The 15,294-nt window shown below is 44.2% G+C and overlaps 1 protein-coding gene across 6 annotated transcripts in view; it reads right to left on the reverse strand.

Moving 5' to 3' along the window:
• Positions 1-15,294, reverse strand: part of GLT1D1 (glycosyltransferase 1 domain containing 1) — an 85,940-nt gene that overhangs the window by 31,650 nt on the left and 38,996 nt on the right. For 3 of the 6 annotated variants that reach the window (XR_004499637.1, XM_015643924.2, XM_033518293.1), the window contains exons 1-3: positions 14,010-14,141; positions 4,948-5,096; positions 2,851-2,956 (exon numbers count right to left, since the gene is read on the reverse strand). Coding sequence is in view for 5 of the 6 variants with exons in the window: in XM_015643924.2 (XP_015499410.1) it covers positions 2,851-2,956; positions 4,948-5,096; positions 14,010-14,140 (386 nt within the window). In the remaining variant the exon portion in view is untranslated. Of the gene's footprint in view, positions 1-2,850; positions 2,957-4,947; positions 5,097-13,428; positions 13,775-14,009; positions 14,142-15,294 lie in introns of those variants that run through there. The other 3 variants (XM_033518295.1, XM_033518294.1, XM_015643925.3) reach the window with 2 other exon arrangements.

Consider the following 15,294-nt stretch of genomic DNA (forward strand, 5'->3'; position numbering starts at 1 on the left):
ACCAAAAGGAACAATTTCCTATTTTGGGAGTCCCAGCACAGCCACCAAAAGGAACAATTTCCTATTTTGGGAGTCCCAGCACAGCCACCAAAAGGCTGACTTCACACACACCTGATAAAGGAGTTATTCCAGCTGGGACCTTGGTGTAAGAGCAGGAAGGCTGTGGGATGTTTTCATCAGTTAATAAAGATCCCCTGTTCAGAGGGGATCTCAAGAACAGGCTGGATTTTAATGTGGTTTTTAAGTTGTAATGGAACACAACAAAAATGTGCTTTGGATGCTCTCAAATGGAAATTCAGTGGGGCCATTTCTGGAGACCCTCATCCTGTGGGAAAGGATGTTTGGATGTCTCCTTCACTCTGCCTGGCCAAACTCCTTTCTTTAATTCCTTCTGGAGACACTGAATGTAAAACAGAGACCATCACACATTGCACTGATGATTCAGTGCTGCTTTTTCATGTAATTTCTGAAATGTTTCTGTCCTGGGCCAACCCTCTGACACCTTAAAGGCTCGAGATAAAGCACCACAGTCACAACCAGGACAGAATTTCTCCACTGGAGGAGTTATGTCATAATTTGGGGACATGAAATCACAATAATTCATTAGAATTCCCATAAATTATAATTATAACCCCTACTTTTGTTTGCCAAACAAACTGTATTCCCCAAAACTGTTTGTTTTGTAGGATCTGTTTTATGGCACTCCAATGAATTTCATACACACAACTTGACAGCTTTAAGGTTATTAAAGCCTTTGCAAATGCTTGTTTTGTCAAGTTGCACATGCTCCCTTCCCAGATTTTGTAATTATCCTTTCAATACATCACATTAACAAGCATAAAAAGATGTTGCTTCTAAGTCTACAATATACTGTTCAATTGGAAAAAAAAATACCCTAGAGGAGTACAAGCACCATTTAGAGGAATTTGATTAAAAATGAAACACTCATAAAGCTAGAAAGTGTTCAATAGTTTGTTTTATGGAATGTGGTGGGATATTGTACTGGACAAGTAATCTACAATTCATGATGCTTTCTGCTTAGAGCCCTGCAATCAATAAAGAAAAGAAAGAAATCAATGTTTCTTTTAATAACTCTGCAATGAATAACAGCAGTGATGCTGCTGGAGAAGAGGCACATTCAGGAGAACTTCTGGAAAACTGAGACACTTTTCCTTAGCAGAGAAAATATTGTCAACTGCATAAGGATGGAGTGATACACAGTGAAATACCACAGATAATTCAAGCTATTAAGGTATACTTCAGGTTCCCAACTCAATATCATTAAAAAAGCATTCAGTAAAGCACAGTTTTTGTATTAGCTGGATTTGTGACAGACGATATTTTAAACAGAGATGGAGCAAATGGACACACTCAGAGATTGTTTTTATGTATTTCTCACTTTGCCCAGTGCTGAAATTTATCTGACACATTAGATAGCTTCTTGCTTTCCTTCAGACCTGTTTAAAGAATAAATTCTGATTATTTGATAACAAAAGTAAACAAGTACATAAATTTTTCCCTGAGTGGGAGCCTTAAGCTGCTTTCAACTGCGAGTCACACTGAGACAGGAGAACATGCCCTAATGATTTTCCAATGAGCAGTGATTAAGAGCTGGCTTTAAAACCTGTTTGCTTCCCACATTTTATAGGGGATTACAGCCAGAGCAGCACAGCTCTGCCAGTGTTCAGTGAGCCAATGACAGCTGGAAAACAGAGTGCTGTCAGCAAGGATGAAACAGGAGAGAGATTCTGCTGCAGGTTCTGCCTGAGCCAAAACCCACCCAGCTCCTTGCAACAAGAATCCTCCCCCAGCACGGCCTCAAACACTGCTCCAGTCAACAAACCTTTGGATCAGGCAGGAGAAAACCTCTTTTCAAAACCAGGAAAAATGCTCAGAAGTCTTTTGGGTAATTTCCTCTGGTTTGTGATCATTCTACATTTGATATCTGTCACTAGAACTTTCCAGACTTTAAAACACCCTGAAAATCCTCCCTTGTCATTTCACCTAAACACTGAGAGAATTTGCTTAAAGGCTTTGTTTCAGTCTCTGCCTCTTTGCTCATGGATCCAGGGAAAGGACCACGATAGGGGGAGAAAAAATAAAAGGAAAAAAAATCTGTTTGTACTTGAGGGATGTGCTTTTCAGCCAGGCTTTCTGTCCATGAGCTGTGTGAGGAACAGAGCAAACACAACACAGACTGCACACAGACACTTTTCTGATCCCCATCACTGAATCACAAACTAATCACAAACTAATCACCAAAAAAAATCACCAAAAAAAATCACCCAAAAAAATCACCCAAAAAAATCACCCAAAAAAATCACCCAAAAAAATCACCCAAAAAAATCACCCAAAAAAATCTCCAAAAAAAATCTCCAAAAAAAATCTCCAAAAAAAAAATCTCCAAAAAAAATCTCCAAAAAAAAATCTCCAAAAAAAAATCTCCAAAAAAAATCTCCAAAAAAAATCTCCAAAAAAAAATCTCCAAAAAAAAATCTCCAAAAAAAAATCTCCAAAAAAAAATCTCCAAAAAAAATCTCCAAAAAAAATCTCCAAAAAAAAATCACCAAAAAAAAATCACCAAAAAAATCACCAAAAAAAAAATCACCAAAAAAAAATCACCAAAAAACCACCAAAAAATCACCAAAAATCCACCAAAAAAATCACCAAATAATCACCAAAAAATCACCAAACAATATGTAAAGAACACGAGGATTTCAACAAGTCCAGCCTTCCTCTGCTGCCCTACACATCTTCCAGTAATTCCAAGTGTGTCTGGAAAACTTCCTAAAAGATCTGCCACACAAAAATGCAATTTCCTGTGATAAATCTTTTCCCCTGTGCTCTTACCTGGCTTCCTGCAGCACTGCTCCCATCACCTGGCACTTCTCTCTGCATTTGACATCTTCATTTACATCTGTCCCACCAAAGATGATTCCAAAAGGAATTCTGCTCCCTGCAAAGCAATGGCTGCAATGAGAATTTTCCCAGCGTGTCCACGTAAGGGCCAGGAGTGAAAAAGCACATTGATAATACTGAATCACCTCTGTGGGCAGAACTCTTGGAAAAGGAAACCTGGAGAAACTTGGATTTTTATTTTTTTTAGCACTGAAACCCCCCCCAGAGTAACTCGGAACTTTCACAGGACACCAAACCAAATGGGAAACAAATGTTGATAAGGATAGAACACCTACCATAGATTTTACATTTGCATTTGAAAGTTAAGTGAGCTGTAAGACCAGGATTTATTAGCATTGCTAATTTCCTCATTACTAAATGAGAGAGCAAGCAGAAAGAACCAAAGACTAATTACCATGCTGGCTACTTGGAGAATTTCCTTGGCATTTGTTGATATTCCACTCTAATGTTTGCAGGTGAAGGGAATTAATGTGCACTATCAAAACACCACTGCCTCTAATCTTCAAGAGACAGACTGTCTGTAATTCATTATAAAATATGTATCACCTCTTTAATAAATTTAAAAGGAAATAATTCTTATGTCATCTTTTACGTGTGTTGATCATGTAAACAGAATTTCCAGGATGAGGCCAAACAGATCAATAGTGTGGCAGCAATGGCAGTGTGAGGGTAATCATTAAATTTCTAAATCTCCCAGGAGCCAGGAGTCACTCTGAATCCTCTCAAACACTTCTTTCCTCCCAAAAGTCTGCTGAGATAATTATAGTCAAAGAGTAAATGCTATTGCAATCTTACTGTTACTGTCCTGGCTTTCAGAGACTTTTTGTTTATTTTTCTTTCACTCACTGCAGATACTTTTTAGAACAGTGTAACTGATTTATATAAATATTTATTTAAATATTTAAATCAGTGTAACTGATTTATTTAAATGCCTGAGCTTTTGTAAAGTTTTCAGGTCACTTGAAAAGCTACAGCAGCAGCATTTAGGCACTGCCATTCAACTCAAATAAAATTTCACTCCAACAAACAGTTAAAATTCAACTTTATCTTCTGTTCCTCAGGAAAAATCCCCAAAAAAACCCAAAAAGATGGTTCTCAGCCTTTCCATAAAGCTCTTCCAAAACAACCCAAGGTCTTGTCAAGAAACCAATCTTCTCTCTATTCCAACAAGCCTTAATTGATATGTTAGCAGAGCTCATTTTGCAGACTAATTCCAGATTTGTATTCCAGGTCCCTGCTGACATCAGAACCCCTTTGGAACAAAGGAAACCCAGGCAGAGCAGACATGATAATTCAGGCTTTCTGCAAAGCCACCACAACAAACTGAAGTGTCCAAGGCAGCACAGCAGAGCTCACCCTGAGACCCAAGGGAAATATGGAATTATGTCTTTGTTGCAGTGAATGGATTTATACAACCCAGAGGTGCTCTCAGAAAAGGATGCACGCTTGCAATTTCAGTAGGTGACAGTGGCTGTAATTTTGAGAGCCAGAGCTGCTGCCATATCATTAATGGCAGGCTAAAATTTTGTTCTACGTGGCTAGAGAGAGTAGAAAATTTTATTATTTGTCTGATAACATCCTGTCTCCTATAGTTTAGCTGACAGGAATGTTATTTCATGTCGAAAAACCCTGACTCATTTTTGAGGGAAAAAAAAATCAAATTAGCCTCCCTGCTTTCTTCCATTTGACCCCAGCTCTACTTAGCCAAGCCATTTTCCTCTGAAAGAACACATTTGCTGAAAGGATCCTGATGTTAAGGTAATGCTCTTATCTTGATGTACTTAAAGTACTTAATTATCAAAAGCACTATGTGGTTTAAAAGTACATTTATTTAGTTCTCTCTGTATCAGATCTCCCACTGAGAGAGATTTTTAGCATTTCTGAACATTTGCTGAAGTGGATAAACAGAATAAGGATATTCTGTGTGGGTTTATGCATTTCCAGCCATTTATAACAGCTAGGACTCGTTCTCTTCCCTTGCAGGACTCTTTTAAGAGGTATTTTTATCACAAGTAGAAGGAGGATTACCTTGCAGCAGTCTGCCTGCTTTATAGAGGTGAATGGCCAGGGCTGCATCAAACTCATCTGTGGAGCTCAGATTTGCTATTTCAGCTGGACTCCCATACATGAAAGCATCTTTGAGAACACAGGTGTGACCTGCAGCATGGAGATGATCCCTTCATTATTGGAAAAAACAGAAGAAGAATGCAGAAGTCACTATTCATGTCAGAGGCACACCAGCAGATGAAGTAAATTAATCAAAATATTTTCCCTTAAACTTTGCTCTGATTTTCAACTTGATGCCATTTTTGTTCAAGCAGCCAGGAGCTTTTGCCAAGGCTGGGTTTTTTCCTGGAAGGTTTTTGTCACCTGTGGAGCCACAGGCACGGCCCCAAGCCTGGAAATCAGAATTAATGAAGGATTAATTAATTAACCCAGGACCCTGAGTGCAATTTCTGATGCTGAAACTCTCCTTTAGCAGTGAGTGTGTCACACTTTGCTCTCAGAGATTCTCAGACCTTCCCTTCTGCAGAAAGGACACCCAAATGAAGAAAGCACAAATATGTCCAGCTGCCCAATGCTACAAAAATACAGAACATAAAAACTGATGCATCAAGAAGGGCAGAGTGGAATGTTTCCCCTTCCTGTTTGATTGTGGGATTAATTGCTTCTTGCATTAACTCACCCATTTATAAACCAAAGGATAACTGAAGTATAAGCAAGAAACTACACAGAAGTAATTACACAAATACCTTCACAGCCTGCTTTAAAAATCTCAGCTCCAAAAAGAAAAATCAACAAATCCAAGGACAGGTTGGCAAGTCAGCTTACCCATTCCTCTTTGGAAACACTGGTTCCTCAAATTAAAACACTGTGCAAAGACTGCCAAAGCCAAGAAACTGATTGATTTAATAGACTTAAATTTTTAATTTTAATTTAATTTAAATGAAAGACAGCTTTACTCCTCTCCCTGAAACCAGCATCAGTTATCAATGTTCCCAAGAACATCAGCCAGAACACATCCAGGAGAAAATCAGTGTCTGCCCACCCCGAGTGTTTGCACTGCAGTGTCACAAAAACACCAGGAGAATGTTCCCTGCTTATTCCAGATCATTGCAGCTGATTTATTTCTCATCGTGTGTTAATTGTTCTGGCATTAAAATCCTGCTAATTCACTGACTTCCTGGATAATGCTGGCTTTCATTTCCTGATTATTTCATAGCCTCCCAAGAAATGTCATTTTCTGTCCTGCAGAAGTTAGTCATTACTGCAGAAATTGCTGCTCAAAGTGCTGTAAAATGTCTGGAGGACATTTAGGATTAGCACCACATCAGCTAGAGCTCCACTGGCACAACACATGGTGCTGGATTTCTTCCTCATCCCAAAAAGAAACTCCTTTTCACTCTGCTGTTCGGAACAAGAGCAATAAATTGTGAGAAATACCAATAAATAATAGAACACAGCCCCATTTTAAGCTCTTTATTTACACTGCTGAGCAATTATTACCACCAGCAGCCCCATGAACTGGCTCTCAAAACAGGTTCTCAATTTGTATCTAAATAATGATGCCCAAATGTCCCAGCTGTGGGGAGAAAATCTCCTGGGCAAACTCTGGGGATGCTGGTGCATGCATCCCAGGATTTCACAGGTGCTCATTAAACAGTCTAAAAGGGTTTTTTCCCCATCAGTATTCCAATTACCATAAATCACTATCATGCACAAGCAATATGTTTGCATGTTACAATTAATTTGAAAATAACTCTCTCAGGACATCAGGAATGGAGAAACTCAGCATGGAATTCCAATCAAAAGTGGTTATTTTTTTTTAATGTACCAGGGATGACTTCTCCTCCAGGATTTCCACCACTCCCAGTCCCCCTGGGGAATGACAGCTGTTTCAGCACTAAATAGAGAGGGACTCCCTCAAGTGTTCCAAAGCTCAGAAATTATGCATTACCTCTAGTATTTATTTGTTTTTTTTTTTCCTTTTACAGATTTTTATTCTGCTCAGGAGCGCATAAAAAAATCTGTGTGCGTCTTTAGAAGGAAAAATAAGCAAATATTCCCAGAATAATTCAAATTCCCAGGTTTAAAGAGGCCTTGATCCCCTAAACATTCCATTGAGTTTGATATCATTAATCACAAGCTTCACATTATGCACATATGGAAATACCAGGGTGTAGAAGCTGAGTTACCGGGTATTTAAGTTCTGAAATTTACAACGTTATTTTCTTTTCTAAGTGGCTTTTCATCTCTATAACCAAAAAAAGCAGGCTGTGATTTTCACACACATGCAGCTGCCAAGGAGCACGATTAGTTCTTGCAGGAGATGTTTTTTTGAAGACTGCTGTGTCCATGAAGTCCCAGATGTCCCTGAGTGCAGCCAGCACAGAGGAGACACATTACCCATATCTTATCTCCTCCCAAATGCCTTGTCACCCTGTTCTGCCATTCCATAAACAAATATTTTCTGAATGAGAAATAAAAATCAGCCAGCTCCTGCTGTCTGGGAATTAAAGACAAAGCTGAAGTGCCCAGTCTCAAGGCTCTGTTTCCATCCCAGCACAGGAGATAAATTCCCACCTGGCCAAACAAACAGCGAGTATTCCTTGGATTGACAATTTGCCTTGCCCCATTTCTCCCTTCTGCTGAAACTCTCTTGGAAGCCAATGCCACAAAGTGGGGAAAATAAAGATTTCTAAAACAGAGCAGAGCTGTCAGATCCCAGATCTGGGGTGTTTTTCTAGGCAGAAAGCATCAGGAAGAACTTTAGCCACTCAGTAAATGTGAAAGAGCATTTTTAGAAGTACATGATACTGCTCACTGCTTACACTCTGATATTTATACACACCTGAATATTGGACAAATATCCTCATTTTAGCATTCAGGAAATTAATTTCTCTTTTGTTTGGTATATTTTTTATGTTCTTTGGCAATCACAAAGCTTGTCTGAGGAATTCCTAAGTGTGTTCTCTGGCTCTGTGCTGTGTGCAGGGAGATCCTGCTGAAAGGTACAGCCCTTTTCTGTTTCCACTCTGAGATTCCCATCCAAAAACCATTTTTCTCTAACACATCTATGAAATACCAATCAATGTTTTACAATGTTTCATTTTTTATTCCCTACATAACTGATCACCACTGCTCCCTTTTCCTGGCCAGCATTCCTCCCTCCCTCCCCCAGCAGGAATCTGCAGTTCACTGGTTTTCATAAGGAAACAGTTTTACAAACACAGCCTGGCTGAGGAGAAGGCACAGGAGTTAAAATTGTGATTATTCCTAAGGTATTATGGCTGTGAAACTTGCTCAGTTCTCTGTGATGTCTTCCTTTCAGAAACATTTATGTTCTAAATTTCAACTGACACCGATCTAATGGAATTACTTGCAGACAAAGAATGTTTGATTTCCAAAAAGTTCCTGGTAGGTGGATACACTGACACTTCTTGAATGGCACAAAATAGGCTTCATCCAAAAATATTAATTATCTCTTTCTCTCAGCTGTCTGCTCTGCACAGCAGCTGTGCACCAACTCCAGTTATATTATATATATTTAACTATACTGTTCAATGTATATGGCACAACTCAGAGCCATAAGTGAGCAGAGTTCATTCCACTGCCTCTGAGACACCCAGCCACACCTGGATACTCACAATTCCCACTGAAGCTCTGAGCTCAAACCCTGCTTCATTTGCTATTTTATTCATAAATTATCTTCTACTTTTTGTAATTGTTAAAACAACACAACCTTCATTTTATTTCCCTCTCAAGCTTCTCCTTGAAGCAACACAGACAAATTGCATTGGTGTGAGTCAACTGTGACTAAAATTCGCTGTGAATCACAGAAGTTAAAGATGTTACCAAGATGGGGACCAGCTCCTCCTGTCTCTGCTCTCAATTCTGCAGCTGAGCTCCAAGGAGCTCTGGAAGGACCAAAGAACTCTGCAAAGTTTAAACCTGTGCTACAAATACAGATTGTTGTACTGTAAACCATGGCTGCAGATGAACACCTGTCCTGCAGGTTCCTGCTCTGGGAGTGGCCCTGCAGAGCCAGCAGGGACCTCCAGAACCTGGACAGGGACCTCCAGAACCTCCAGAACCTGAGCAAGGACCTCCAGAACCTGGACAGGGACTTCCAGAACCTCCAGAACCTGGACAGGGACTTCCAGAACCTCAGCAGGGACTTCCAGAACCTGAGCAGGGACCTCCAGAACCCGAGCAGGGACCTCCAGAACCTCCAGAACCCGAGCAGGGACCTCCAGAACCCGAGCAGGGACCTCCAGAACCTCCAGAACCTGAGCAGAGACCTCCAGAACCTGAGCAGAGACCTCTAGAAACTCCAGAACCTGGACAGGGACCTCCAGAACCTCCAGAACCTGAGCAGGGACCTCCAGAACCTGGACAGGGACCTCCAGAACCTCCAGAACCTGAGCAAGGACCTCCAGAACCTGAGCAAGGACCTCCAGAACCTCCAGAACCTGAGCAGGGACCTCCAGAACCTCCAGAACCCGAGCAGGGACCTCCAGAACCTCCAGAACCCGAGCAGGAGCCTCCAGAACCCGAGCAGGAGCCTCCAGAACCTGAGCAGGGACCTCCAGAACCTCCAGAAGCCCAGCAGGGACCTCCAGAAGCCCAGCAGAGGCAGCAGGGAGCTGCAGGAGCTGCCACACCTGCCCTGAGGACAGCAGGACCCCAGCCCTGGGAGTGCTCCCCTGTGGGATGTAACACTGGCACACAGGGCAAGGTGAAGCAGCAGAAAGCTCTGATCACTGAATTACTGCAGTAAATGTCTCAGCTCAAACCCAGCTGTCCAGAGGAATGATAAATGCCGCTGAATTTGTGGTTTTAATTCTCTCACAGTTGATTTCCTGGAGATTTACAGAATGGCTGTCTCAACTGGCCAGTTAAAGAGAGCCAAAACAATCTCTCCCTCTCCAGAAAACATTTACATATTGGCAAAACAGTTAATCTAAATCTTTCTAATTAACCTATTAATTCCAGATTTCTATTCCTCCTCACTGCATAAAAGACCAACAAAACATTTCAAGGGGCAGGGAAGAATAATTTATTTTCCTCCTTGACACCCTCTTTGATCTCATTTCTAAGGCTGAACAAAGACTTTTGCTTAGTGCTGTATTCTTTATTCACTGCTCCTGTTTTTTAAGGTGATTAAAGATTAAGCACACCAATAGGAGTAAAGCCCACAGCACATTCATTACACCACTTGTTTCAGCAAGTTGATTTTTAGCCAAATTAGATCCTGGTGCCTTTGCCACCACTCACTTCAAACTCAGGAAATGAATATCTTATTTATGAAAAGATGAAGCAGTTATTGGAAGAGTTGTAATATCATAAACAGAGCATACTCTGTGATATTAAGCCATAAAATTAATCCATGCTGGCAAGTGCTCAACCCAGAGACAACGTCATTGTTTCATTTATATTTAACCAAAAGTTCAATATTTAAAAAAATTGAACAAATAACTTCCTAAGCACATGCACGGATACAACTGAAGGCAAATATTAACTGCAATGTGTATTTTATGTGTTTTAACACACGTGATACACAGAGTTTGCCACGTGCACACAACCTCAGTATGGCAGACTGGTGTTAAAAGTGACACAGCCACACATAAAGGTTTTGGGGTGATTTTTAATGGCATAAAGTCTTAAAAAAATCAGTATGGGATAGAAATAGCTGCACAGGATGGTTTTAGTGATGACCTAGCCTTTTAGGCAGGAATATGGACTTAAGAGCTAGCTAATACTCTTGACTTTTCCCTGATCAGAATTGTTTCCTTTCCCTGAAGGCTCACTTACATTATTCCAATAAATAACATTTATTGTGATAAAACAGGAACTAAACATGACACAAGTTACCCTCAAACACCATTTCTGCTAGAATCCTTTACCCAGCTTTATTGTGAACGTCAATTAAGTTTATCTCTCATTATTTTCTTTCTGTTTGAAGGTCTTTGTGCGCGAGAAAGCAGCGCCCACTTTGCATGAGGAATTCCCACTCTTGGCCTGAGGAATTCCCACTCTTGGCCTGAGGAATTCCCACTCTTGGCCTGAGGAATTCCCAGGATGCTGCAGTGGGTGGCTGTGCTCCCACAGCTGCAAAGCACTGCATTCATCTGTTATTATTATGTGTAATTATTATTAATTATGTGTTAAACCATCTGCCAGCTGAGCTGCTGGAGCTCACCAAGCCTGTGCCCCTTCATCCCAAAACTATTATTTTAGATATATTTTATTTTAGATATATTTTGTATATTATATATATATTATGTCTATTTTATATAGATTTATATATATATTATATACATTATGTATATATTATATATATTTATAAATATAATATATATATTTATAAATATATAATATATATGTATATATATATTTATAAATATATTATATATATATATATGTATATATATCACATGCCACAGCTTCAGCCACCAAAATTGCTGCTTGCCATGGTTGAAGGCACCTTGCTCATCCTCCCTCGGTACAGTGTGCTCACACACCACTGTCAGTGTAATTAAAATTAAATCATATAATTGACATAATTGTGAACATTTGTTTTTCTGGCTTATTCAGGTTTATTTTAACTAGAAATAACGCAAAAGCTGATTTTCCACCAGGTCAGCTCTGAACAGCTCCAGTCTAAATGTGTGCCTGAGTTCCCTCAAAGAGGAATTGGAAGAAGGTAAGTATTTAGTTTGTAAAGGTAAATATCCTTAGAGAGGAAAACTGAGCAGTGATGTCCCCAAGAATAACTGGTTTTGTGTTATCCAAAGCAAAGGGTAAGATATGAAAGGAAATGGAGACTGCCACAGGAGCTCTGCTGAAATGTACAGGCATAAAAATACATACTTCTATCTCAAAATTTTAGTAACAATCATTGTTTTGAAATACCAAAACCTTCATCTTTCTCTGCTCTGGATATCTTCAGAGCCTGGGTGAGAGACAGGACCAGCAGATACGTTCTGCCAGCACCTTACACAGCAGAGCAGCCCTGCACAACTCTGAGCCTGCCCTTGGTATGACACAAACAGTGTGAAAACTTAAATATCTGAGGATGTTTCCATGCATAACATTAAACGGGAGATAATACCCAGCTCAAGGGCAGGGAAAACTCGTCACAGCAGAATATCCCAAGAGATTCATCCGAAGAAAAACAACTAAACTGGAGACGACTTTCAGATAAGATGAAACCAAATCGTTATTTCGGGCCTCAAGAGGACGAAACCATTGGGAAATTAATTCATTTTTATAGCGACTTTTTTTTTATCGCTCACACGCACAGGGAAGCCCCAGCAGCACCGCTCTCAGCCAACATCCTTTTCCCACGTCACAGAGAGCGTTCAATGGGGACATCGGGGATGTTTTGGAGGCTGTTAGCCCGGGCCATTCCCAGCGCTGCGGCCGCGGGAGCTCCGCGCTGCCCTGCGGCTGTGCCGGCCGGGATCAGCCCTGCCGGGATCGGCTCCGGAGCCGGGATCAGCCGTGCTGGGAGCGGCTCCGGAACCGGGATCGGCCCTACCGGGGATCGGCTCCGGAGCCGGGATCAGCCCTACCGGGGATCGGCTCCGGAACCGGGATCAGCCGTGCCGGGAGCGGCTCCGGAGCCGGGATCAGCCGTGCCGGGAGCGGCTCCGGAGCCGGGATCAGCCGTGCCCGGGAGCGGCTCCGGAACCGGGATCAGCCCTGCCGGGAGCGGCGGCTCCGGAACCGGGATCAGCCCTGCCGGGAGCGGCGGCTCCGGAACCGGGATCAGCCGTGCCGGGATCGGCCGTGCCGGGAGCGGCTCCGGAGCCGGGATCAGCCGTGCCCGGGAGCGGCTCCGGAACCGGGATCAGCCGTGCCGGGAGCGGCTCCGGAACCGGGATCAGCCGTGCCGGGAGCGGCGGCTCCGGAACCGGGATCAGCCGTGCCCGGGAGCTCCGCGCTGCCCTGCGGCTGTGCCGGCCGGGCTCAGCCCTGCCCGGGATCGGCGGCTCCGGNGCTCCGGAGCCGGGATCAGCCGTGCCGGGATCGGCGGCTCCGGAACCGGGATCAGCCCTGCCGGGGATCGGCGGCTCCGGAACCGGGATCAGCCCTGCCGGGAGCAGCGGCTCCGGAGCCGGGATCGGCCGTGCCCGGGATCGGCTCCGGAACCGGGATCAGCCGTGCCCGGGAGCTCCGCGCTGCCCTGCGGCTGTGCCGGCCGGGCTCGGCCGTGCCGGGAGCGGCTCCGGAGCCGGGATCAGCCCTGCCCGGGATCGGCGGCTCCGGAACCGAGCTCAGCCGTGCCGGGGATCCGCTCCGGAGCCGGGCTCAGTCCTGCCCGGGAGGAGCGGCCCCGCCGTGCCCCGGCCCTCACACACCCCCGGCCGGCCGGAGCCGCCCCCGTGCACCGGCAGCGCCTGGAGCCGGGCCCCGGGCCCTGCCCGCCGGGGCAGCCTCCCCACACGGAGCGCACCCTTCCTTCCCCGCGGCTCGGAGCGCATCCTTCCCCCCGGCACTGACCGGATCCTGGCGGCCGTGGTGGCGTTGCCGGTGCGTGCCCGCAGACACGCCAGCAGCAGCAGCCTCATCGCGGCCGCTCCGCTCCGCTCCGCCCGCCTCACCTGCCCCGGGCCCGGAAAGCGCGGCCCCCGGCCCTGCGCGGGGCTGGGCCAGCCCTGCCAGCTGCCCCGGCCAGAGGACACCTGGCTACCGAGCCCGGAGCTTTGCGTGCCTTCCCACACCTCTAGACAGCGCTGTGTGTTCTCGTTACTCAGCCATAGAGAGGATGCGCTCAGATGGTGGCCAGGGAAACCTTAATTCAGAGGCCTCCGAGGAGAGCATCACAGCCTCCCGTGAGCTGCCTCGTGCTCGCTGCAGGAAAAACCTACATGTGGGTAAGATGCCAACCCCCAGAACAGCCAGAGGAATGTGCTAGTCCAAAGAACAAAGCAGTGGGACGGTCAAAAACCACCCAACACCAGGAAGGCCATAACGAAGCTGAGCCAAAGGTGTGTGAGAGCAAGCGGAAGGTCTGGCAAGAAACCACAGCAGCAGACAGAATCCAAAAATGCAACAAAACAGGGAAGAGAAAAAGAACAAACCTGAACTCTGGATAAAGCAAAACATCTCCCAGACCAGCAAGGCAGTGTTCAGGATCAAAGGGGTGCACCCCAACGAGTGAGGAACACAGGAGAGCTGAGAGGGGCAGCAGGCAGGAAGGTGAGGGGCCCATAGGGAGTGCCTTGGGACATTAACAGGAAACAGGTGGCTGATGGTAGATACACCTGAACGTGTTCCAACGTCTTGTAACGCTATTGAGAACAGGTGTGGGACATTGGTGGTGATGAGAAGGGGGCTGACTGGACAGAAAACTCACTTTTTTTCTTATAACCTAGTTTGATTGCATGACGTAATTCACCCCAGGGTCACACAGGTGCCAGCTTCCCCAGAGGCTGGAGAAGACAGGGAAAAGTGGTCTCTAAAAACTGCAGTGCCTTGTTATTATAGCCTAAATTACTCTTCAAATTTCAGTGTCAGGTACACAGAGAGAAAAATATGTAGAAAAAATAAGCCATGGGCAGAGGAATATTGAATTTAATCATTTTTGAAACAATACTTTTTCCAATAATTTGTGTAGCTTTCTGAGGCTAACAGGTGTTTTGGAATTGAGGGTTTAGAAGTGGTAAAAACACACACTGGAGTGGGTTCTGTAAACATTTTGGTGGGCAGGCTCGTGTTTTGCTAACGAGTCTTAGTGCTGCAAAGCTGCATCTCACTGAGTTCTCACTTAGATTCAGCACAGCGTTATTTAGACCACTTCAAACCCCGCTGGAACTAAAAATTTTGGCTACAACCTGGAAGAGCAATAATGTTCTTCCAATAATGTTCAACCAATCTTGCAGAAATGCTAGAAATAGGGTAAATGCTAATCTAAGGGTAGGCAGAACCCAACCAGTTTTGTTCTATAAAGTGTTTGTGGCACTGAAATCCCCCTGGTGTTGAGATGTGCGGGGCTCTCCTGAGTCTGGCCAGGGTTGCAGCCTTGGAGCAGCTGAAGTGAAGCACATTTGGGTGTCTGAGCCTGGCACTGCTCCCAACTGCAGGTGTCACACAGGCTCAGCCCCTGCCACACTCCTGCTCCCCTGCACACAGCACAGGTCTGGCAGCACACCCACAACAGCCTGGGCAGGCAGAAACAGATTCTCCAGGCAGGATGTCTGACTGTGGCTCAGAGAGACACGTTCTGGGTTAGCTAAAGCTCTCCAACTCATTTAGTGTGCAACACAAAGAAGAGAAAAATGCAAATGTCAAAATAAGACAAAGCCTGCTCCATGAGGAATGAGGAAACTCAACCAGATGTCTGAGAAATAAAGAGGAGATAAAGGA

Source organism: Parus major, chromosome 15, assembly GCF_001522545.3.
Source record: "Parus major isolate Abel chromosome 15, Parus_major1.1, whole genome shotgun sequence".
Taxonomy (NCBI): Eukaryota; Metazoa; Chordata; class Aves; order Passeriformes; family Paridae; genus Parus; species Parus major.